Below are 26,142 nucleotides of genomic sequence, written 5' to 3'. Positions count from 1 at the left end.
CACTACCCTGTATTATTAGTTGAAGAAAAAGCATAAATTTCACTTTCTCTCCCGGTTTCACAACATATCTAGATCTTACAACTCCGGCTCCCTTTCTGAACAACTTCCTGGTCTGATGTCGCCCGGCGACGAATGTGGCGGGTATTTCGGTGGCCCGCCCTACTCTGTAATTCGCTTCTCGTGATACTTTCCCTAATCCCAACCAATCATCACTCCTCATACCTGAACCTTACTAACCAAACAAACGAAGGTAACGTATATTAACCAATCAGAAGCTGAGTAGGGCGGATCACTTCATAGCCATCTAAAGAGAAAACCATCGCGACCCGCAAACACGTGTTGTATTAGAAATGTTTTAAAGATTGAGATAAAAGGAAAGGAAATTACCGAATTGTAATGTAATTTTCAAGAGACCACTGTATAACAGCCTCTAAGTTTCCACGGAGACAAATCACGAGCTCATCTATAACGATCATGGATGTGTGAAGGGCAATGGACTAAAGATTATCCGTTACTTACCTGGAACCAATTTCAAAGACAACGTCTGTAGGACAGGAAAACAATATTTAAAAAGGTTCAATAACACATTTTGAGAAAAAATAAAATAAAATTTTTTTTTTTTACTAAACTTGTGCCCAAACGGGAAGAATCATCTGACTTGACCTCTTTCTCTTCTGCTTGTACACCTGAAGGCATCAAAGCTGATTGTGTCCTCAAGCAAACTGCTTCATCCAAGACTTCAAAGTGAAATAAAGAGAAATCGAACATGTCAGGTTTTATAGAGAATTATATTGATACAACGGAGGATCTGACTGGGTGGATGTGAGGCCAAGTTAATCAGCAGTGACAAACAATACAACCACAGCTGCTCATGACTTCCATCTACTAGTAAGTACAACCTAAAAATGAGATGCACACTACAATCGTTTCCAGAGGCAACTCTACATTTGGACAGGTTTTTGACATTTTTTCTAAATTTCTCAATACATGGTAAAAAAAAGGAGAAGGTATTAATATACAGAACTGTAAACAAAAACATGTTTTCCTTTGAAGTAAAATGACACAATTAACATCACAAAAAAGATAATGTTTAATCTCTTTCAGTTTTAAAAAGTGTGACACAGAGGGAATGATTGATAAGCAATATTGCTTTATGGGAGCACTTTAATAATAATAGTATCAGCGGGTAAAGGCTTTACAACATCCTCCCAGTCAGCATCAAACACAACAACAGAACATGAAACAGACATAAGAGACTATTTACAAGAGTGATCTTTTTTTGTTTTCTGTTAAAATTATTTCTACTTGTATGGAGGAGATGTGGTGAACATCATCACAATGCAACAACCCACAGCTGATGATACGAATGTACTGGTGTAGTGTGCATGTGGTATATGCAAGTGTGTGAATTTGTGTAACAGTAGGAGCATTTGTGTATGAAAAGTTTAAAAAGTTCAATGTCCATATTTTCTTTCCTACGTCCTTCCTCCATGACTTTAGAGCAGACGCGACGTTTTCGTTTGTGCTTGATCATTTTTTAGCTCATCTTCTTCGCCCTGCTGCCTTCTTGCGACCCTAGCAGAGGGGGGGAAAAAGCGTATAAATTCCTCCATAATTAGTCTCAAACACCAGAATTCCCAGAGATGATTCACGTGACACTTTCAGTACCTTAGGCGTTGGCTCGTCCTCCTGCTCCTCCTCCTCTTCTTCATCTTCTTCCTCAGAGTCGTCCTTAGCGGCAGCTGCCTTCGATCGCCCACCGCGCCTGGACACCAAAGAGTGGATACACACTGAATCAGATATGCCTCAACGTGTAACAGGGAGACATTTGTATACGCAGAAACCTAACAAAAATACAGCACCACCACCCACCAAAGACATTTTTTATAAAGATTTCTCAAAATATCACCCACGAGGTGCCAAATGTTGGTAAGAAGTATCTTTGGCAGACAAATCAGAAAGTTAAGACGCCACACTGGCCAGTGAGACACAGTAAAGCTTTAAAATGCTCACTTATAATCTATTAATCTATCTGACTCATCTACATTCTGTGCACAAAAAGGAGGAATCAATTATTTGCATAATATAAAGACTGTGCAGACTCGCGCATACTTTTTCTTTAAAAAAAAACAAAACAAACAAAATCCTTAACTTTACCCTCATATACATTAACCCGAAGCAGCAAAATGTAAAGTTAATGTAGCAGCAGTGTGATTACGAAAGTGATGTGACAGGGAGTTTTGTGCTTTCATGGAATTTCATAAGCCACCATGAGAATAATAAGATAGAGAAAGTAGAGAGTATATAATAATAATAATAATAATAATAATAATAATAATAATAATAATAATAATAATAATAATAATAATAATAATAATGATAATGATAATAAGATTTAGAGAAGTCACTTGAGCTTGAAGGATTATTTTTGTCAACTTTAGCACAAGTTCCAGTTGCCTGGAGCTTTCAAGCACATCTCATGGCCTTTTTTTTCCCCAATAAATTTACATTGTGACAATATTATATGAGGCTGGTCCACTGAAATATATTACCCAAACACAACAACATTACAAAGCCCTCACTATAATCCTAACAGAAAAAAAGGTAGAGAATGAGAGTTTAAACAAAAGCCTGAAGATCCCAAATCTAGAGAGCATCTTACGCTGGTTTCTTGGCGGCTGGCTGAGCGGCTTTGGGTGGACGTCCTCTCCTCTTCTGCGGTGTGGACTCTGCTGACTCCGAGCTGTTGGACGAAGAGTTGAAGTGAATGTTAGTGACAGAGATCTCAGTGCCAACAGCAGATGTCATGAGTGAGGCTCCTCCTGTTCTGTCTGCATTAACTTCACAGGAAGCTTTTCTCCGTCTTACCCTTGTGATCGCCGCGGCGCCCTGGCTTGCCTTCCTCCCTTGGTCTTCAACTCCATATTTTCACTGCTCCTGTCATCTTCTTCCTCCTCGTCCTCTGCTTCCTCCTCTCCTCTCTCCTCTTCCTCCTCTTCTTCATCATCCTCTGGTGGAGGAGCTGCCTTCTTCCTTCCCCTCTTTCCCTTGGAAGGTGCATCCTGACTGGGAGTGGCAGACTTTGGAGGCCGGCCCCTGCGTCCTTTTTTCGGCGGGCTGTTCTGTTCATCCTCTGGCCGATTGTCCTCGTCCCACTGGTCCTCGGGCTCGGCCGCCGCGGTAGTGTTGGCTGCCGCCTTCTTGCGTCCACGCTTTGGCTTGCTGTCCTGGTCGTCGCTGGAGGTCACGCCACGTTTGCGACCGCGTGGCTTTTCAATATCCTGCAACAGAGAACACATGGTGACCAGGACTGACAGGCTTCCTGTGTGAGACAAAACTTTTCATGGCCAAGCCAGAAACCTCCATGAGCCTAAAATGTTCGTTCAATATTCCTCTCTGAATGGTGATGTTTTTCACCTCAGAAAAGCTGTAAACTGTCTGGTTTCCTGTTTGCTTCCTTTGAAGATAAACTGCTTAAAACCCACGAGAACGTGAGAAATAACACTTGGAAAAACGAGCAGATTCTTGTCAAACATTTGAAATGTATGTAACATCGATATTTTCTGATAGACGACGCGGCCTCAGCGACTTAACGATGTATGCAGCAGGTCTGGAGGCTGTTATTCATGATAGTTTACACAACGTGTACTCGCTAATCCTATCTTAACTACAATCCAGCAGGTGTTTGCACAGTAGGATCAAAACACAGAGCCACAAGGGTTTATGACTGCAACACTTAACGGGATCACAGCAACGCGCCCGTTTCTACTTATCCAAAGCTATGGTGTCATTCAGATAAAGCTCTCTGTATATTTTCGAGTCACACTATAAAACATGTTAGTTTTTCATTACTTGCAATACTCCAGTCTTTCCAAATTTGCCACACTACATAAAAAAGCCATTTTATTTTTACCTGTTTATCCAATTTGTGTCGTGGGTGGTCTGATCAAAACTAAATTACAGTAATAAGAGGGAAATCAAGCTTCACTTCTTTGGAATAGGGCTGTGCAAATATGATAAAAATGACAAAACCACTGATCTTTCCACTGGGGGGTACTGATAACTCAATAATGGGATATTTTCAGGATGATTACTGCAGCTTTTAGCTACACAAATAACTTGAAACCATAAGCCGCTTTAGCATGTGAGAGAGGTTTTATTACCTTGTCAGTGCTGTCTGCTCTCTTCAGGGTGATGTCCTCATTTTCACTGTGATCCATTTCTGTGCTGTCATGCCTGAAACACAGCAATTATTAATGGTTACTATTAAATATATACAACTCAAGGTGCAACAAGTGACAAGATGCAAAAGCCGTGTCTGCCTGTGGTCCTGTGGAGTCTACGATCATCTTCACTCTCTGTGCTATGAAGAAGTTTGTTTCCATTATCTCCCGTTCATACACAGGTTTAGAGATCACAACACCTGAGCGTCTTTAGAGGAGTGCGTCACGTCTCGTACCTGGTCTTGCTGCGCTGTGGGGAGCCCGGGTTGGATGACGAGTCTTCGTTGCTGGCAGTCTCCATACGGGAAGATTTACTCTGGAGCTGCTTCCCCGCAGATGACAGCGGCTTATTTACTGCACCCAAAACGTTCGCCGACTTGGGCTGGAGGAGCGAGAGATGATGAGAAGCGAACAGAAACGATACGGAAAAAGCCAACGCTACCATTTCACGGGTCTGACTGGACTCACCTTTCCTGGTGTGAAGAATGACTTCATCTCTGGCGGGAGATAATTTTTTGTGTTGCTGAAATTCTGAAACAGAGAGAGAAGTTATGTGACGTGTTTGTGGAGAACAGTTCTTACAGAAAAACCCAGAAACACAAGCTGAGGATTATGAGAAGAACAGTATAATTAGTCAAAATGTGGACCAGCTGTGCTGATAATTCCTCTTGAAACAAGCCCGTAAGTACACAACAAACTAGGTTACTACCAGCTACCACCAGGAAAATACAAGTCATCTGTGATTATCTTTTAATTAACACTCATCAAAGAGGTGCATATGCATTAATATCCATAACACCCAAAAGAGAACAACGGCTCAGCTGTTGCTATTAATATACATTAACAAAAAACATAAAAGAAGCCGCTGCAGTGGAAATAAAATATTGAAGGTTGTCAGAGGGGTGCTTATGGGTGGAGAGACCAACCTTGTCGGGTTTGGTGAAGAAGCATGAGGGCAGCACGGGGTCTTTCGGGGACTCCAGGCTGTAGGTGGTGCTCTTTGACATGATAATGTGCATGGCGACGTCACACACTGTGTAGAGTTTCTGTACAGGGAAGGCATAAAGGCTGTTCAGCAGGATGGTACTCAGAGCTGTGAATGAATATGTATTATCCATGTGTTATATATTCAGTGTAGGTGGACTTGCAGATGTTACGCGTACCTCGTTTGTTTTGGGATCGCTGGGGGATTGGGCATCTTTCGTCTGTTTGATATTTTCCACCATTTTCCTGATGAAGGCGTGGCTGTTGTTCTCATTCTTGGCCATGATTATCTCAAGGACAAACCACAGAGCCCTGACGAGGACAGGAAATTTGACATCAGCATACAGGACTTTGAATCCCAGCCATAATTTTATAGCTTTCTCTTTCTTGGACGTAGACCTTAAAACTCTACAGATGCTACTTATGAGAGATGGTAATAAGAGTGATCGATGTGTGGTGGGAAAGTGCTTAGTGTTGTTTAATTCATACAGAGTGTATTTCTCATTTTTAAAGTTTCCTTTTATCGTAAGCGTTACCAGCAACCAACAGCTTTCCCCATCCACTACTTACTCTTTAATTTCTTTGAGCTGCTCGATGTCCTGTACTTTGACGTAGTCTGGGTCGTGTGCCAGCAGGTGGATGGTGTAGGGCACCACATACTCGGGCAGCAGAGAGAACAGCTTGTCTGTTGGAACACACACACAAGGTAAATATTACAGTAACGCTGCCTCATCACAGCAGTACTCATGATAAATGACGTGCACTAGAAGGAAAACAAAAGATCTTATTTGTTCCTCTTCCACAGGCACATTTCTTATTAATTTACTCTTTACAGTCATATCACATATTTGTTTTCTTGTAGCTGCTTTAAAAAAGAAAAAATAACAAATTCAGATTTCATTTCAGATCTTGTTCAGTGTCTTTACCGCTGATGGCAGCGTGCTGCTTGAGGTACTCTCTGCGTATGTTGACGTTTTTCACCAGGCACTGGCGAGCGTGAGCCCTCCTCTCCTTAACGGGGTCCTTGGCACACAAAGCAAACACCGCCATGTATTCAAGAGGCAGACGGAGGCGGCACAGGCCCCGGTGGAGCTTCTGGGAAAAACACTGTCGCACCTGGTAGCACTCATCCTTGAGGCCGAAGAGAAACAAAACAGTGACAATGATTAGTAGGAGGAGACGGATGATGAAATGGTTTGGAGAAACGTGGGGAGGGAACATAGGGGCGGTGTTGGAGAGACTATTATACCCAATGTGTCACTTCAATAGAAAATCAGAACCATAAAAACAGATAATAAGATGCAGAGCCCTAAAACGAGCATGAGCCTGCATGCAAAGAGGAGACTTGCGTCAGTTCTTACATTGATGACGAGAGCGCACAGCTGATACTGCTCCAGTGTGATGATTTCGTGATAGCAGGGCTCCTGTGCCAGCTTCAGCAGGGCACATGCCGCTGCCAGCCGCAGCCTTGACATGTCTGGTTTACTGGAGGATGATGGAGAGGAGGAAGAGGAGATACAGTTAACAAGGACTGACACGCACAGGACTTTAGGTCTGTCTGATCAAGAAGCACAGGTTTCATCCTTTACCCCATCCTGCCCTGCTCGGTTAGGTCTCCATCACTGTGTAGAATAGCAGTCAGCATCCTTAGAGTGGAGTTGCCGGATTTGCTCTGGTTGTTCTTCACGCCTAGAAGCCACCTCACCATCAGCTTTATGCCCTGGATCTGAACGGAGGAGGGCGGAGGGTCAAAAATGACTCATGGAGCAGCAATAGTGCATCCCTTGAGTTATAATATTCAGAATCAGAGAGTTGTCTCCTTTTTTCCTTGTTAAGGGATGATATGAGAATGACACTGAAAGTACTCTTCACTGCTGACCTTGGCAAGAGTCTCTGGGGATACTTCATCATCAGGGACCCAAAGTTTGGTTGTCTTCTTGCCCGGGATCTGCAGAAAACACAAATAATACTGTAAGACTTGCTATAAACACACAGACAGCTGAAATACTGATCCTACAACTGTGGTGAACAGTTTCTGGGACCTCAGAGTAGAACTGCTTTCAAATAAACACCAACTATTAAACAACTGTCACACATTTTCTATAGATTTTAGGTCTTAAACCTGCTATATGTGATGTGTGTATACACAGTATATGATGTGCGCACCCTGTCGTTCATGAGCAGATCCTTCACAATGAAGTTGGCGACTAGAGATTTGAGTGGTGCTGCAAACTGTTCTGGGGCCAGCTGAGCCAGGTGACCCAGGGTGGTCAAAGGAGTGATGAGTTGCTCCAGGTTAGCAGGGTCCAGGCCTTTGTGCAGAGGCTGGAAAGACACAAACACAGCATTTCACTGACTGCTTTATCCTCAGAGATAGTGTTAATTTTGTCACCAAGTATTTCGTAGGTATTTTTTGTTTCATGACTAAATTTTAACGACACAAATGGAAAAAATACTACTAAAGATGAAACAAAACAGACAACCTAAGTCATATCACATGAGCCATCTCAATGCGTTCGCTGTTTTCCTTTAAATCATTTATCTGCAAGTACAGAGTTCTTCATGGATTCAGGGTATTAATTTCAGTTCCATGTAAAGTGAATAAACAATGTGTTTCCCAGATAATGCTTGTCTGCCTTAATGATGGTGTTTACACTTTTATAACTGCTGATTTATTAATCTGACTTCTGAGTGAAACATGGCGCTGTTTAGCAGAAGACCTCAGTAATATATAAAAAGTCTGTTCTGTCAGGTAATAAACATTATAATGAAGCAGGCTGTGCCCTTCCTGATAATTCATCTCACAGCGTGGTGACAGAAGGGCCCTTCACAGGCCGATAACTTGATTACTACAACATCTGTAACATCAATAATGTCAGGTGTCTTCATCATTCTTCTTCTAGTGCCATAGCAAGATTCAGATCTGTCAGTGATTGATTATTTCATATCCACAACGTGGCTGAAGTGAATACTGAGTTCACCTCAGGGTGGGTTCTTTTCAGTGTTTTCTAAATATTTTTTTCTTTCACGTGTAAGAAACTATAAAGCCAAAGCAATGGGACTGACTGACCTCGAAGATCTGGGCGAAGTGTGTGTCTCTGTTGGTGAACATGGCGTTGATGCAGTGGATGGCATACTTGGCCTGGCGAGGGGGGCCTCTCTTGGCTTTGGCCTGTAGTACCGGCAGCAAAACACTTGGGGGAGCAAGCCAGAGAGCACCATTACAAACCATAGGAAGCAAGTTGTGCACAGCACGTTCAAAGCAAGGGTTTCATTCCAAAATATGAACGATCACAGTGTTAATCAATCAGGTCAATCTGGCAACGAAACGTACGATTTGATATGAGGAAAGCTCTCTTCCATCTTGCTGCCTGTGTTCTTGAAGATCTGCAGCGCGGCCTCCGCCACCTTCTCGTCATCCATCTTCAGACAACCCAACAGGGACTCAAACGTCTCTGCAGAGTGGAATGACACGGGGTGTGTGAAGGACAGCACCTGTGTGGAATGAAGAACAAAGAGTCAAACAGCTGGACGATGTCTGATAAATACTACAACTGTATTTCTGTTTAATGGAGCAGCAGCATGATGATGTAGATAAAGCCAGAGTGGAAACTCGCTGAGGTTTGGGTTTTACCTTCAGCAGTTCCAGTCCTGCTCTGATGGCCTCTTCAGTTGGTACGCCCTCTTCCTCATCATCAGCTGTTCCATCTATAGATTTATTGACCTGTTTTATCAAAGCACTGACAGATGAAAGAGAGAGATTAAAAAGGTCAAATACTGCACAAGTGAATCAGTTATCACCGGCTCTTTGTAGTCTCAACTTTCTGAACACCACAATTTGCTGGCTGGGTTCAAAGACATGTTTTATTTATTTATTTATCTATTTTTTAAAGGGACATAACTGCGTTCTTCCTACTTCTAGACATAATCATCTAGACAACCTGTGTGCGCTATGGCCCATTCTACCCTCACACACACACATACAAATACACACATGCAGGCAGTACCTAATGGACTCTGTGTCGATGTGAACAGGAGCGATTCTCTCCAGCAGGAACTTGACCATTTCCAGGAAGGGATTGCTGGGCTGTTTTGGGCTTCCAAGCTTTTTAGTGATGTCTCGCTGAAAAGGTGACAACCAAATGATGGAAAAAAATATATAAAATAAGGACACTGTGATGCAGAAAAACTAGTACTGTAGAACTACAAGTGCAAGTGATACTTGACATGATGGTCTCTTTATAGAAACTTCTGCAACTCAAAATACTGACTCAATGCTTAACGTTACACATGAAAAGCCTCCTACGCAGACAGATTTAAAAGACTTTAAAAGATTTTCCTCACAGGTTCTTTAATCCAAAGTACAACATGCACTTTTTGAGACCTTAGAGAAAATGTTTTCAGAGTCCAGCAGCTCGGACAGGAACGTCGACACTCACCACACAGACTTCGGCTTGCTTGCAGGAGCAGGAGGGGCTGACCAAGGTTTCTAACTGATCTCTGATGCGCTCGTCATCATCCAGGACCTGAGCCAGCTTCTTCACAAAGTCCTGAGCCTTGCCCGGGTCTGGCAGGTTCCCTACGGACACACGCAATTAAGAGCTGATGTGTACAAGGCACAGATTTAAAACAAAGGTGTTCAGGTTATCCTGTTTCAGCAGGTTTGTTAGATATCACTCACTCCTCTCCCGATCCTGTGAATTAAGGGTATACTTAGGGTGTACATAGGGTCCAAACTAGTTGACTAGTCTAAGTTTAAACTTCCATTTAATCATCGGGGAAACAGCGATTACATGGAAGTTCACCACTTAACTTATTCTAACAAGAGCGATGGAAGTTTCCTGGAAAAAAGTAATTTGTTAAAATAATTCTACATGTGTGAGATACGTACTTGTGATCACCATGACTTTGGCGAAGACAGCCTTGCTCGATGCTTCAGACTACAGCAAATACATAAACAAAACAACATAAAAGAAAAAACAGTTTAGAAACATGACATGAAGGTAGGAAGGCTTCTTACAGTGTGCTTCAGCCACAGTTACCTTGGGTTTTTTGACCAAGTCCAGCAGGTCTTTGACATGGTGTCTCAGCAAATTCTGGCACTTCCACATCTCATTCAAAGCCCTGAGAGGCACAGAGGAGGAAAAGAAAGGCCCTCCTTCAGAGCACTTCTTCCACACAGCTGAAACTTTTATCTGAAGATATAAAACAAACAAACAAGACTGTGGGGTCCAAGTGTGAGAAAGACTTACTTTACAGCATTTGTGTCCAGGGTGGCATACAGGTAGTAAAGACACTTCATCCGCTCAGTGGTTTCCAGGTTGTGAGGAACCATGTACTGGGCAAAGACCCGCTCCACCAGCAACCTGTGCACACGCACAAGGAGAAATTTAGATTAAAATGAAGAATGTCTGTTTGTTTTTCCTCTTTCAGGTCCTGACAGTCATTAGTCTGCCATTTGATTTGTTTGAGTAGGATTATCTACACCACGGTCAGAAATGAAGGCGTTTTGGGATTAAGAGAGAAAAAACATAAAGTCAATATTTGTAAGTTCCCTGTTGAATTTTTCTTCTCGTTTTCAATTATTTATGCATGAATGGGATTGCAGTCTCACAAACTACATCAGCGACTGTCTACTTTAATAGATTTCTCCTCAGTCCAGGCAAACGCTCACATTTTAACATCCCTCATAATAAAATGAGACAGTTTAGACACGTCATGATTTGAAACTATGGATAATAAAATTTCAGAGGTTTTAAGGGAGAATTTGCTGAGCATGCACAAATATTTCAGTGCTGCCCTGCTCAACATTCATACAGTTAAACACACAGGAACAGCCTGTTACAACCCAGACTTTTCCTGTTGGCAGTAAAGCAGCTCCACTGCAGCAGTGATGGAAAGGGTAACTGATGTTTTCATGTGTGTTCTGTCATTTAGGCTTTTTTCACCCGGAGGTGCCCACTTTGCCTCAACATGGCTCATCTACTTTCTGCTTCAGCGCTGACATTTTGTGGGATGACTTTCAACAACCCCCACAGAGAGCTACTGTAGGCTCTCACTTTCATATGTGCAGGTGGGGGGACAATAACACTCTTAAGTTTCCAGTTCAAAGGGAGGTGAGTGATGCTGCTCAAATGATTAAAAAAAAACCTCTACGGTGGCCTGAGGCTACTATGGATGGTCAAATGTCTTCTTCTATGATATGTTTCAAACTGCAGATTGAGCAGAGGGCACCCGTTGCTCTTTGGATTGTGAAGGACTGGCCTAAAAACTGATTTTACCATTGTGAACAGTGTGTGGCACACTGTTAAAGCCTGCCGTAAAGTATCTCAGTGTGATCTTATTATTCATATCAATTACCTACATTCAGCTGCTTATCTATGGAACAAGACAAATACATCAAACAAAATTAAGAGCAGAAATCCAAAGGTAAGCTGCCAATAGCCCGAGGCACACACAGAAGCTGTGGTTAAGCAAATGAAAAGCAACTGATTAAAGGAACTCAAAGCGTAATCAGCATCATTGAGGGAACAGATTTAAATACATGATCTTCCAAACACTTGCCAGCAAGTATTACATTTGATTTTCCTATATTTTTAGTGTAAGGTGGAACACAAACCTGTCATCGATGCTGTTCTGATAGTAGATATGAAGCAGTTTGTCTTTGATCCAGGAAATCTGTTTAGAAGCCTCCCTCCCTCCTTCTCCCTGCAGCGAGTACTTCCTGTAGATCGATGCCAAGCCCATCATGGCCTCCTTACGTACACGCCACTGATGAAGGATAGCAGAAGAGGAAGAGACATTCCCAATCATGGCAACTGATTGAATGAGAAATTATGAGATGATACAGCGGCTGTAGTCCCCCAATAGATAAACTGTCACACAACTCGGGCTGGGCCATATAATTACTGATTGCAGCAGGACATTTTCTAAATTTTAAAATTCGATATGCAGTCAATAAGCTACATTGTTTGACATCATACTAAAAAAACAATTAAACAATCAAGAAACAGAGTAGTCAAAACACATTGCAATCCTTCAGGAACAGACAGCCTTCGTTCCAAAATAGACACCTCGGGGTCTGCTGAGTTAACTAAACACACCACATGCTATTTTGGTATCAAAAGCAACAGCAGCCTTAAAAATCAAGCACTGTTGTGGATAATGAGCTCACAAGACATTTGTAGCGTGCAGATACTTCAGCTACTTAAAGCCCTGTTTTGCCACAGGTGATGTTTCATGTTATCCAAGTCAAGAACATGTGTAGCAACAAAAATGGGAGATACCACAGACTACATGCATCATCACCTAATAAAACATGCAGAGTGCAAGCGTTTAGCGCACCCTCAACAGCAATTAGACACATCCCCCGGAGCGAGCCGAGAGTTATCGTACCTACATGCTTTCCCTGTTAATAGGCACATCACATATGCTAATGCTTTTTTAACAGCAAGAAAACACAGTGCTGACAGGCTTCGTGGAAAATGAGTGATTTTGCCCACTTACTCTCTTGTCCAAGGTCCTCTCCTTTACAAAATTGAGCAATGCATCATTGACTAGAGACAAGTCCTTCTTGGCAGCAGTTACTATAGAGACGATGACATCATGGCGGATGGCCTCCTCTGGGTCATGTGATCTGACCCTCAAGTATTCTGGGAAAGAAAACAGGAACAAATGAGTGGGATGTGAGAGAACTGGCCACCTCCAACACAGACAAAATACTCGGCAAATGCTTCTCATTTCTTCCAAACTACACACTTGAAAGGAACAACAATAAGCTAGTAACCTATTATTAGGAACTTGTAAGTGGTCCAATTGTTGTGGTATCACCGCCATATAGAGGCAAAATAACTCAGCACTGATCACGATGAGTTTCACACTGATAACTTTAAGCATTTCAATTACCTGTGAGGTCTTTAGCCAGGTCCGGGTGGTTCATGAGACAATGACTGGCAAACTTAACACACTCCAGTCTGATAGGCACGTGGATGTCATTAAACCTTTTAGTAAAAGAAATCAATGTTAATCGCAGTAACCCTGCAAGTTCACACACACACGCACGCGCGCGCACGCACGCACGCACGCACGCACACACACACACACAATCATCTGGGCAAAAACTAATAAGCCAGCAGGTATTTGGTGCATGCAAAGTCATAGATCAAGAGAAAAATGCATGTTGAAAAGATCTGTACACATTTTAACCACTGAAAGGATCAAATATGGTTATTTCAGGCCTTTTCCGACTTTTCAAGGATCTGTGGAGCCACAACTCTGAAACCCACCTGCCCAGGTAACACTGCCAGAGTGGCTTGTTCTGTGCGGCCAACTCAGAGTCCTTGGCTCCAAACATCTTAGCCAGCAGCTTCACCACCTGCAGCCTCTCATCATTATCATTACTCTGCAGAGGGAAGGAGAGAGGCAGAGAGAGAAATGATGCACAGAATTTGGCCGTGTTGTATGGACAGACACGCCAAGTCATTAACATAAACTACATTGGCAACACTACCACTTTCACAGCACACACAAAAGCAGCAGTTTCTTTGGTATCAATCTCGTTTTAGAACGAGATGCGGAGAGGAGGAAACAGCGGGTACAATGAGAAGTCAAAACAAAGGAAGACAAGAGGTAAGGAGAGGGAGGGAGTGGGGATGACAGAAGAAAATCATTGGGGAGAGAAAACAAGCGAGGGGAGATAAAGATGAAAACAGTGAGGATGAGACAAAGAATGAGCGAGCATGAGAGAGACAGAGAGAGAGAGTGTGTAGTCTGTGGGGGAGAGATTTTATCGCAGCTATTATTTTGAGGAGACAGCAGTGATCTACGCTCCCTCTGAACAGTTAATGAGCGTTATCCATCAGCAGGATGCCTTTATGAGACACTGCAGAGGCAACATTATGCTGACTGGCTGACTGCTTTATCTTTCTAATATGAATCAACAAACCTGCAGAGAAAGTGAAAATATGCAATTCTGTGGGTAATAGGTCTGAGAATTCATCTTTTTAGCCCACCGTGTGGATAAACTCATAACACCAATATAAACACAAGCATTGCTGCTGCTGCTGCTTCCACCTCTGCTTTTAATATTAAAGCAAAATCTAATCTATTTATATGTCGAAGGTCCTAATAAGATGCAGTGAGGTGCATTGAACAAAACAGCTATACTAACAACAAGATATGACAAATGTAAGATGCTTAAGGCTCCATTTAGGCACAGTCAACTCCAAATATGACATGAATTGAAAATTCTTGAAGCAGTTTGGTGCTTCAATGGTAACCTGAAAGAGTTTTTTTTTTATACCTTCAGCTTAAACTCGAGCTGCGGCAGCACTGAGAGCAGCAGGTGGCTGTCTATGTTGTAAAGCTCGAGGATGAGGTCGAAAACGTGTTCAGACAGATCGCTGACTGACGTCTTTCCCAGCATCAGCACCTGGTTGAAGAACTGATGGAGATGACAAAGAAGGAGGAAAAAAACATTACTGACAATCCAGAAGAGATCCAACATGGTCCTACAATTCAAGTTGTGGCTTTTTCTGATGTATGGCTCCTTTCTTTATGGCATTCTTGAGAATCTGCCTATCTGCTCCGCATGAATCAGTCTTCCAGTTGTCGGACAATCTCAAATCTCACCGTATTTCAGTAGCCTCATTTAAATGTGAATTTATGACATGTAAGCTGCATTTATACGATATGCACACTTGGATCCATCAAATGTTTTATGCTCAACAGCTGATTTTAATGTCCAACATATCACTGGTTCAAATATTCCAGTTCCAATAACTCTTATGGCTCTGACAAAGTGTCACTTTTGACTTTTAGGTCTACAACAGGATGCACAAAAACTAAAAGAGAAAGTGTTAATGCTTTAATCTTACATTGGTGATGTAGGGTTCAATAGCCTGAGCGGTCCTCTTCAGCAGAGCTTTGGCCAGGTCATATGCTTGTTTATTCAAATTCTAGAAAGAGAGAAAAACAACAGGTGAATAAAAGAGCAGGCCAGAGAACACACAATCACTAAAAAAGACACATAATGTGGAGGGTGGGGGGGGTGTGGTCCATCACTTTCTGTTTTTCACTTAGATCCCAACAGTCCCATTAGGATGATTGTCGCAGACACAGATGTTTTTCTGAAGCTGTCTTACCTCTTGTCACCTGCAGGGGTCTCTTTGAATTACAGGGGATGGAAAGCGACAGTGGCCTCAGTTGACTGAGCCATTTCTGCTTGTATCAACACTCACAGAGGATCCATGTGTGTGTAAATATGACTGTGTGTTGCTTTTTGTGCGATTGTACACATACCTTGTGTGCTGGCACCAGGTTGACCAACACAGTGTCCAACAGCTCCTGCGATACAGTGTCTCCCTCACAGATGATGGAGCTCATCAGGTCCACCATGTGCATGTGCACCTTCTGGTTGTGGCCGTTGCTGGGGAAATGGGGCAAGACGGGGCAAGACAGGTCAAGAGAGGCATCATTGCATAACTTAAAATATAACATTCCACATAAAAATGACTGTAAATCAAGCCGTGTGAGTGTGTACATCAACTGTTCAGCACAAGAGAATCTGGATTTTTGGTGCACCGTGGCTGAGATTTGCTTTGCTGGCAGCAGGCATTTTGCAGGGTGTTTCACTTGCTGGCTCACATTTTGAAAACAAACTGGCCTCGCACAAACAGCCTGCGCTGCACCGATCACACAGAAGGTGGGTGTACTTGCTCATAATGATCTGCATGACAGCGGGAGGTAAAGCTTATTACCTAGATTTGTACCTCAGTGACTGCTGTCCTCACCGCTGCCAGGCATTACTAGTCTCATTACCTCCCATTCACTGAAAGTGTCACTTACACACACACACTCACACGTGCACACAGGGACATACACACACAAAAATGAGGGCTGCATTCCCCTGCATCTTCTAGCTGACTGCACACATTTCAAACAGAAAGCAGAGCTCTTTAGATTCTTCCTATACAATAAAAAAAACATTGTGGCACAACCTTGAGAAAGACACACACACACACACACAATTTTGTTTCAATGGCAAAGAGCCAAATTCTGCACTGCAGAGTTCAGCCCTCAAGGTTGTGTTCAGCAGAGTGAAATTGAGAGCGAGTTAGGGGGAAGGAGAGGAGAAGAGGGAGGGAGGGAGGGAGGACAATCAGAGAGAAACAACTGGACTGCTACTGTGTGGTTTCATGATGTGTCAGCCAGCAGAGACAGATTTAGGTGTTACGGAGGGCCGCAAGGGCTAATTTCTGTCATTAATGACTACGCAGCCAAAAGAAAGGGAGGGAGTGTGGAAAAATAAAAGCCAAGCACACACACACACACACACACACACACACACACACACACACACACACACACACACACACACACACACACACACACACACACACACACACATAATAAAACATGATGAATATGGACACACAAATCTTATAAGGACTTACTTGATGACCTGGAAGAGTGTTCTGTAAAGCTGGGTGAATATCTCATTGCTGTCTTCAAGCTCGAAGCAAATATTGTAGGACTTCACCCATGCTATGTTCTGAAGGAAGAGAGGAGACAGGGCGTTAGCGACACCACAGACGCATACGAGGAAGGTGGACGAGGGTGGACGGAGGAGAATGTGGTAAGCAGGGTGAATGATAACCGTTTGCTTATTGATTGGCTTTCAATAATGATCTTGCAAAAACTGTTGTTTTTGGTCACTTGGGAGAAGTGGAAACAAGCTGAAAAAATATTCACATTTAAGAAGCTGGAGACAGAGAATTTAGAATTTTTTTCCTTAAAAAGTGGCTTTTAATAGCGGACAACTAATTGATTAATCAATTAACAGTTACAGCTCTAAGTGGGAGTGAATCAAAACAGTAAACTTTGAGGCCGGACAGCTGAACAATGAGCTGTGACTTTCTTTAAAGCTCCATAAAGCTGAGGGGAGCAGCAGATGTGTCTCTGTGGGCTCATCACTATGAGCAGCACCTCTCCCATTACAGAGTGTCAGTTGATGTACTGTTATTACAAAAAATATTGATTATAGCCACTTTAAATGAACAAAACAAGCGCTGTTAACACACACTACGCTGTCTGTTTTCCGAGAGCAGAATGACAGTCTTGTTTGAGATTAGTTGAGGTCTCTAATCCAGATTCAATTAAAAACTTATCTTCTCATATATCCCTTCATGGCTTCTGTTGCTCATCACTTGGATATCACTGTTATTGCACAAAGTAATTAATATAATTAAAACTGCAAGTCAGACTTCCTCCATCCCACACTTTTCTCAGACTGTCTAATTATGCTCGTTTACAATCTCAATAACAATAATCAAGTTGCAAAAGATATTTACTTCCAATTCCATTCAACTTGCCCTTTCATCAGGAAATAGTTCCGTGGTGACAAATTAATTAAGAGCAAATTGAAACAGACAAACAGCAAGACTTAAAACAAACCAAACTATGAATGAAGAACATCAGAGTAATGGTTTATAAAAATACTGAGGGATTTAGGCTCGTCGTCTTTAGAGACACGCTACATTTTTCATCATCTATTTGGACTTGCTGTTAAAGAAGGAGTTCAGGCGGAGTGTCTTCTACAGCCTGAAGGAGGTGAAAAACCAAACTGCCAGATGGCTGCAGATATAGATAAACACATATTTCCTATAAGCTTCTGTTGCTGCCATTCTGTCACCACTCCTTCCTCCTCTGGCTCTACACTACCTTTAATTATTTATTATGTGATTACATAAGATCTTGAATACAAACATACAGTAAATGTATTCAGAAGACCAGAGGTCAAATACTCTGAGACATTGAAGTTCAGTATGAGAAAACAAAACCACTGGCAGTGCTTGTAATACACAGAATGAGCAGACAGGTTAATAAGAAGTACACTAACACAAGGTTTCCATAATGAAGTTAAATTCCCCATCATTTGCTCCTCCTCCTCCTCCTTCATCACAGTATAAATAGTCAAATAGAAACAGTCTTCTGCTTCACTAAAATGCCCGTTCTCTGTTAGAGGCTTGAGTTTCAACATTGAATTTGGTTTCATCAATTGGTTTCAAAGCTGATTGTGATGTCACCAATAACTGTATGTATTAGAAAGTGCACAAGAAACTTTCCCTCTCCAGCAAAGAGAACAAACAGCTTTTGAGGCTCAAACTCTCCACATACATCAATCTGCACAGTGAAGGTCAAACGTCTGTCTGGAGGGAGACTTTCAATCAGACAGTTTCTTTACCAAAGTTCTTCTTCGCTGCTACATTGTGAACATGAAACCTACAGTGCAAGACAGGCTTTTCGCAATAAGCTCTGCTTTTGTGCGCCTTCTTTATGAAATACCACTCGAGTCAGGGATGTGAACTCTCTCTGTGTATAACTGTAACCACCGGTTAATGTTGGGATCCAACAGCCGGTTCCTGGCCGGCAAAATACCGACGTTTGTTAAAGTCCAACACTAACAAATCTCTCATCAAAGCTTTCATCTTTGTTGAGCAGTGTAGAAAACATTTGGGTAGTGAGCTAACAGTAGCTTTCACCAGACAAATTTCACAGTAAGTAGGCTACATCTGTTACCTGAATGTTTAAGATATATTTAATCAACACTTCAAACCTTCTGCGGCTCATCTCATTTTCACATTGCAGCTACAGGATGTGAACATTAATTAGGCTAGCGCCCTAAAACGTTTCCTCCTTCTCAACCAACAAAAAGTGATTAGAGATCTTTTGAGTTTTTGTTATTTCTAAATGTAAATACTTGCTGAGAGCAGCCAAGTGTTGAAAGCCAAAACCCAATTAGTTTCAATGACTCAAGGAGATTCAATGCAGGATTTGAATTTGAAAAAATGCGATCAAACCCCGACCCGACCAGTCACATACCTCCAGCAGGTAGAAGTATCTGTTGAACTGAGCACTTTTCGTGTCCTCCAGTCCTTTGAGCTGTCTTGTGATGAACATGAAAATATCCTGGCAACAAGAAACACACACAGATGTCATCATAAGCAAAACTCAGGTGTGATTAGAACAGCACAACAAAGTTCAAACAACAGTTCAAAGCCACAACACGACAAGTGTTTCTATGCAAAATGTTCAGGATGGTTAGCAAGAGATACTTTCCCACACAAATACAAACACTGAAACTTGAACACACCTTGGGATTGATGCAAGACTTGTTAGTCTGTGTTAAGAGGCTCTTTAAGTTATGAGTCATGTCAAATCTGCAGCCAAACGCTGCACAAATTTCAGGCTAATATCCAAAAACGTTGGCAAATGAAAATACAAATCAATTTGTCAGTTTGTAAGTGAATACTCGAGAGAAGGCGCAGCACGGTTATGTAATTAAACAGTGAGTAATTCTAGTGGAGCAGAGTGTAATTTTGCAGCATTTGTTTTCTGTGCTTGAGCTAAATCTTTGTCAGCGTACCTTGAGTTTATCTGGGGAGGTGTAGGGCGCCTCAGGGGCGTAAATCCTGAATATGTCTGCCAGACAGCACGCCACCAGCAAACGCACGTCTTTGTCTGGGTGTTTGAGGAAGAAGTCTGAGGCCAAGTGGAGGGCCAGGTTCAGGTACAGCTCCTTCTCTTCCTCAGAGTCCTGGTCCATGTCCATAAAGGTCTTCACCACCATCTGGAAGAGGGGAGGGGGATATTGTGTGGGAACAGAAGATGCTGGAGATGGCTGGAGAGGTGGCTGGGGTGACTAACTAGCTAGGTGAAGGTTTAAAGCCCCTTTGCAGCATAGAATAGAATAATTAATCTTTCAACAATGCATCAGCAATATTAGAGCAATATGAATCAGCCATTAACAGATAAAGAATTTTAAAATAAAACACAAATGTTACTACAGATTTCCAATACTAATACTTGAAAACATCTGTTCTAGAACAAATAATGATGATGTGATGTCTTTAGCAATATGTCGATGCTATACAGACAATTTCCTCCCTAATCTGTGCGTCCACACAGTACACAGAGGAGACGCCGCTGCAGCAAAACGGGAGAAGGACACTGACCTTGAGCCTGCGGACCATTTCCTCTTTGGAGATTTTGTCAGAGATCTCCTTGACCCCCGGGGGGTAGGTCACCTTCCCATCTGTGACTCGAGCTTTAGAGTGAGCCATCCTCTTTAGCTCTTCACTGCCTGAGGAACGACAGAGAAACGTTTGTAATAACTTAGTGGAGAGCAAGAAGGAAGGTGAGACGGAGAACGCAGAAAGAGGGGACTAAAAACCTGAAACAGTCGAGAATTTCTTCACCTCAAAACAGAGTGAAAAGGCACATTGTTAACTATTTGGATCCCAATGGAAATCTTTTTAATACTTCAAAGCTTCCAAAGATGTCTGGAACAGAGACGTCTGAAATATTCAGTGAGGTATTCACAGCACAGTAATAGCTTTCCACAAGCTGAATGAATGATGAAATTGCTGCGTTCAGGAGAGCCGGCTGACTTTTCACTGCTAGCTGCTGCTTCCTTTGTGTTGCACATTTCATTACAGCCGCCGTGAGCCCATCAAGGATTACACCTGGTTCAGGTTTGGGGCATTCACATGACGCAAAATGTGCTTTGACTCTCGTTTCAGTGCGCTGCTCATGGCCAGATCAGTCACGGTGCACTTTAAGCTGCTCTTTGGCAAGAGCTACTTAACTGACACACTGTCACACCTTGCCACTGCTTTTTATCCATTAAAGATATTAAAAAAGGCAGAAATGTGTCCACCAAGGAATATGACTTCATTTTTCCTCCTACATCTTACCTACACCCTCTTTATCAAACTAAAGCCTGACTCATAGTTCATGAATATACAAAAAGAGCCTGTATGGTTAACTGGGCCTGAAATGTTTTTTAAAAAAAAAAATTAATGATTTGATGCTTTAAAGTGGCCGTTCATAAAATATCTAGTGCTTTTAAGATAGCAGTGCAAGTCAAAGGTTCGTACTCGGGAGTTTTGAGAGTAACAGAAGGAAGTAAGCTTGCAGAATAGAGTCTGATGTTTTGCAACCAACAAATTAGAAGACTGTATTATTAAAAAAAAGGCGCCTGTGATATAACACCGCTTTCACAGCCTCAGCAAAGATACTATCAACCAAAACAGTTCTCTCCTCCAGACTCATGTCTTGGTCTCTTTTCATGATAGTTTTCTCAACTACTCCCAGTTTACAGGACTCCTGTGACTCAAAACACATCATGCAGCCATCTTTCATCTACCTTAGGCTCAACTTACAATAACCTTTCTATGCACATTATAACACCACAACTCAACCTGTTGTCATTTAATACGAATTTAAAATACAGCTAAAATGTAACTTTTGTCTATTAGCTGGTTAATGTGCTCCCTGCAAACTGGTGCCTACTCAGCAAAGACCGACTCTCAAGAGAAACAAATGGTAAATGCCTACATTTATATGCTGCTTTTATCCAAAGCATTTTACATTTGCCTCCCATTCACATACACAATGGCAGCCAGCTACCATGCAAGGCACTGGCTCGACCATCAGGAGCAATTTGGGGTTCAGCATTTTGTCCAAGGTCAGTTTGACATGTGGAGCTAAGGATGGAAGAACCAATACTGCAGTCGGTGGATGGACCAGCTCTCCCTCCTGAGTCACAGCTGATCATGTCATGTCAAACCCTGGAGAGTCTCCTTGTTAAACTTTATATTTTAAGAAAGACTGCGACTAACAATTATTATCAATTAATCATTATCCGCTCATTATCATTAGCCTGCACAGTCGTGCTGACCAATTAATCAGATTTTCAAAAAATGGTGATGAATGTGATGAATAAAAAAATAATAGTTGTGTTTACAGGCACCATTCATACTCACCATGCAGGCGTTTCAGGCCTGACGAAGGTGCATCGCACAGAAAAAGCATGCCCTGTTTACAATTAGGGATCTGGACTTCTTGGGTAAACGTGGAAAGAATGTGATAAAATGCATTTATTACTTTTGGCGGGTCAGACTGAGAGTTAAAAACGGCTCCCAACAAATTCCAACCTCATGGCATTTATTGGGTTGTGGGGATTTCTTTTTTTAATGCAGGTATTTGCGAATCTTTCCTCTCCTTTTTCCAGACAGTTGCTCCATGTCTGTCCTAATTTAATGAGGATTTGAGCTCCAGTTTCTTCTCTCTTATAAAATATGCTGTGGATAAAGGTTATTGTAGACTCGTGCAAGTCAGTGTCATTTTTGGTTTGTAACAGTTATATAGCTTCAGGTGCAGATTTTAAAGAGTACTTCAACTAGAACAGAAAACAAACTAAAACCACCCTAGGTACACCTCACTTCAGATTAGTCAATCCACAAATTAATCTGCTATAACTTGCCACTGATAATTGAAAAACTGTATTTTAGTCATTTTTAAGCAAAAATACCAAATGTTTTCTGGTTCCAGATTCCAAAACTCAGGATTTGATCCTTTTCTCTATCATACATGATAGTCAACTAAATGGGTTCTGGACTGTTCGTCACTCAAAACAAAATATTTGACGGTGTCACTTTGGGAAATTTTATGGAGCATTTTTCACTGTGTTATTTGTTAAGACAAAACGACCAACAAAGAAAATAATCTACAGATTAATTGACATTGAAAATAATCAGCAATTGCAGCCCTACAACGCTCTACTTCATCTTTATCCTACTGTAACGGTGTCAGGCTCAGGATTTGAATAAAAAGCTCTGCACACCTTGATTATACAAGTATGTGCAAGCCATGCAATCCACTACACTTCAAACAAATGATCAACGAACATTCCCTCCTCCACAACCTGCAGCCATCTTTGATTGCAACCAGTAACGTCTCATTTTATTAAAAGGTAAAGTGCTCTAATTTCATAGAAAGCCAAAAAGCAGTACTGAAATGCATGGCTTCTCCAGGTGTGGTCAAACCACTAAGAGGTGTCTGACATATCCTGAGTGACAGATGGACAGAAAGACAAGACAAGCGAAAAGATGGATACCAGATAGAGTCTGATCAGGATCTTTCACAGAGTCCAGAGGTCAGGACAAAGGTGCAACGGCAGCACCAGCTGCAAGGTGTGCTTTGTGACATTTTCACTTTGTCTGCTCTCACTGGTAAAGAACCAGGGTGGCATGCAGCAGCATCTGTGGCAGCTGGACATAAAAGCATGCCTTCCTGCCATGCTCAAATGTCTCATCCCACTGTAACCACCTCCCCCAGGGGAGTCAGCAAAACAAGTTTATACTACATTTCAAAAAACTGCATACTGTTGCTAAAAGCTTTCAATGAATGGAGAGACAACTTTTCTTCTGTAACTACTATCTTGTTTGCAGCTTCTCACGATTCCTGCTGGTTTATCACTGGAGAAGAATTGATTGTTATGAAGCAGTCTGGGTCAGTAGGTCCGCCGTCTGACAAAAGCACTTGCTGGGTTTGATTTAGAAACCAGACCGTGATAGTGAGTTCTGAATAACAACCAAACAATTTTCTGCAGCTGTACTTGAGCTTTAATAAACACACACACAGAGACACACACACAGACACACACAGACACGAGCAAGGGCCAAACCCACACACTGGACACTGGCGGGCTGCCAAACTGCTCCATTCTGACCTTCTTTTCCACCCCACAGCTGCTGCCAAATTTGAGCCCATCTCTCTCTCGGTCTACCACACTGACACACACAGAGCCCAATGAGAGCGGAGTATTTCTCGACCTGGAAGGGGGTCTGTGGGTCTGGGTACCATCCACCAGGGAATATTTCACTTTGACCAAGAAGCAGCAGCAAATAATCACTAAACCTCTTGAACGCTTTCAACTCATTACTGGTTCATCCCAGTAAAACACATTAAGCCAGCAGAAATATGAAGACCCAGTTCTCCAAATTCTGAACCTTGACACGGACATCCTTTGTTTTAACCCTGTGGGTGATCGTCAGAAAGAGAGTGACTGTCGGCAAGCAGGGGGAGGACTGGACGGCTGTGAGCTTGAACTCAACGACCTCCACATGGGCACTCGCGCAAAACACAAAGTGAGGGAAACCAGCTGAACAGGGACGCCCTGTCAAAGAGTCTTGTTTTCCTGAGATGAAATGAAACAAAATAAGACATTTTCTGAACGGCGCATGTCCGCCAAATCTGAACCAGTGAAGGCCGTCCAGAAACAACAATAAAGCGGAGAAGGAGGGACTGAAATTAGTCCAAAGGTTATGAGAATGAGACGGCGGGGTTGGAGTAAACCGCCAAAGAAGCCACACCGCAAGGGAAGCCAAAATGGCATGACATCTACTAGCAGACAACAATCATGTCTAAGGTCACCAGGCAGTGCAGTTCCCACTCTGTGTCCGTTCAACACAAGCAAACCTTCACACAGACACAAACTAAAGACTACCATTGTGGCTTTGTAGAGCAAGAGTTTCTGCACAGTTTCCCTTTTAGTGGAGAAAGTTGCGGGGCTGCAGCCTGGATTAGATCTAGAGAGGGGAAAGGCAACTTAACAAAACCAAAAATTAACTCCAGCCATAACTGGCACAGTGCAGCTCCTGATGAAACACTAGTCCATGTGGTTTTGTGCAAAGCCATTTTAAACAGAGGAAATATGTGCACAAGCCAAAACACAATTATTTTATCTAGTAATACCACCATAAATCACTAAATTCCAACTTAACCCTTTTGGTGAAGTTACATTGAACAGTGCTGATTTTAAGTGTAAAATGGTTAATATATGGCAATATAATCAGATAATTCACAGGCTTCTCACAACGTGTGATCTGTTCAGCGATCTGCAATGTTGACGGTCACACGACTCAATAATCAGGCTGATCGCTGTCATAACAAATGCACTGCAGCACTCTGGAGGGGACTGTCCCATCTCGGTATATAAATAACGTGCACTGCCTAAATTTTCCAAAGAACTCCTCCTGCTTTTGTGGTCTCTACAATCGCTCCAAACCTTTTGTTGTTCCCTAACGTTATATACTGATAATAGTAAGTTTGCACGAGACCAGGTATGCCGCTTTCAATCACGAGGAGTCCTCATCAGTTAAAGTAAGATATTCCTCTGATATCTGGTAAATTTAGCAGTTACGTAGCCGATGGACCACTTAAAAATACCACTTACGCTATGAGACGATGTCTCCGCAATAAAAAGAGCAATGCGCCTTATACAAGTAGCTCCTAATAACGAGAGTCCAAACGAAAATAATTATGCGTTGGAACAGCCACCGGATTACTAGCAGCGTTAGGTTAAAATTATTCCACAATTAAGTTGGTGTGGGCTAGCGATATGTGGTGGATAGAGAGGGGAAACGTTTTATGAATAGATGTGCTTATTGTTATGATACAGCAGCATGCCAAGGCCAGGGACTATGGCACAGCCAGGCTGCCTTGTTGCTGTAATACTGACCGTGGCTAATCGAGTTAGCTGCCGCTAGCTAGCTAGTGTGCATATCTCGCTAGCAACAACGCTGGCTAGCGTAATCGAGCTAACGTTAGCAACAGCAATCTCAGTGACAGAGGGCGGACAGATAGTAACGTAGCACTGAACAAAACACCCGGCTACACCGTTACGTCGTTATCAATACACAGACCCCTGTCATACGACCAAGTCGAGCCACTGTTTGCGGGTGCTGCTGGGACACTGAGGCGAGCAAATGTGCTAGTATTTCGCTAGCTAACCATTTTTGCGCCGCAGGACCAGGTCAACTAGCGCTGTGAATCGGACACGGCTGCCGAGAACACAGGCGAGCAAGGCGGGCTGCGCTGCGCCTATTAGCGCTGGAAACCCGGCTACTCCTCGGATATATCCCGGGTTATACCTCGTTTTTTACAGCAGCACCTGAAAATAATGCTATATTTGAATCAAAAAGATTTGCTTCTTTGTGCATTTTCTTACCTGATACGGTGAATTGTGATCAATCGTGTCCTCCTCTGCAGCTCTCTTCCCCCTCCTAGCTCCAAAATGGCGCCAATATGT

The 26,142-nt window shown here is 42.5% G+C and overlaps 1 protein-coding gene across 1 annotated transcript; it reads right to left on the bottom strand.

Moving 5' to 3' along the window:
* Positions 1 to 772: 772 nt before the first annotated feature.
* Positions 773 to 26,142, bottom strand: pds5b (PDS5 cohesin associated factor B). The gene is made up of 35 exons (XM_070982714.1): positions 26,062 to 26,142; positions 20,222 to 20,349; positions 19,633 to 19,836; positions 19,089 to 19,175; positions 16,661 to 16,758; positions 15,507 to 15,633; positions 15,083 to 15,163; positions 14,509 to 14,649; positions 13,493 to 13,608; positions 13,113 to 13,207; positions 12,714 to 12,859; positions 11,827 to 11,978; positions 10,460 to 10,573; positions 10,250 to 10,331; positions 10,099 to 10,147; positions 9,647 to 9,786; positions 9,215 to 9,330; positions 8,842 to 8,947; positions 8,542 to 8,702; positions 8,278 to 8,401; positions 7,374 to 7,532; positions 7,087 to 7,155; positions 6,797 to 6,933; positions 6,569 to 6,692; positions 6,134 to 6,338; positions 5,778 to 5,892; positions 5,387 to 5,519; positions 5,150 to 5,269; positions 4,692 to 4,754; positions 4,460 to 4,605; positions 4,164 to 4,236; positions 2,869 to 3,281; positions 2,663 to 2,743; positions 1,669 to 1,765; positions 773 to 1,575 (listed from the first exon to the last, which is right to left on the bottom strand). Exons 2-35 carry the CDS (start codon positions 20,327 to 20,329, stop codon positions 1,543 to 1,545), a joined length of 4,215 nt encoding a protein of 1,404 aa, XP_070838815.1. The 5' UTR covers positions 20,330 to 20,349; positions 26,062 to 26,142; the 3' UTR covers positions 773 to 1,542.

This window comes from Chaetodon trifascialis, chromosome 16 (assembly GCF_039877785.1).
Source record: "Chaetodon trifascialis isolate fChaTrf1 chromosome 16, fChaTrf1.hap1, whole genome shotgun sequence".
Classification (NCBI taxonomy): Eukaryota; Metazoa; Chordata; class Actinopteri; order Chaetodontiformes; family Chaetodontidae; genus Chaetodon; species Chaetodon trifascialis.
Note: the sequence above shows the minus strand (reverse complement) of the source record. Positions and strands in the feature narration are given on the sequence as shown.

Bases quoted from the DNA above. Each gene is read 5' to 3' on its own strand.
- pds5b (XM_070982714.1), bottom strand. From the start codon at position 20,329: ATGGCTCACTCTAAAGCTCGAGTCACAGATGGGAAGGTGACCTACCCC. The intron at 15,164-15,506 runs GTATGTGTACAA...CTCTCTTTCTAG, and splicing joins ACCTGGTGCCAGCACACAAG to AATTTGAATAAACAAGCATA. The intron at 4,237-4,459 runs GTACGAGACGTG...GCTGTGTTTCAG, and splicing joins CCACAGCGCAGCAAGACCAG to GCATGACAGCACAGAAATGG.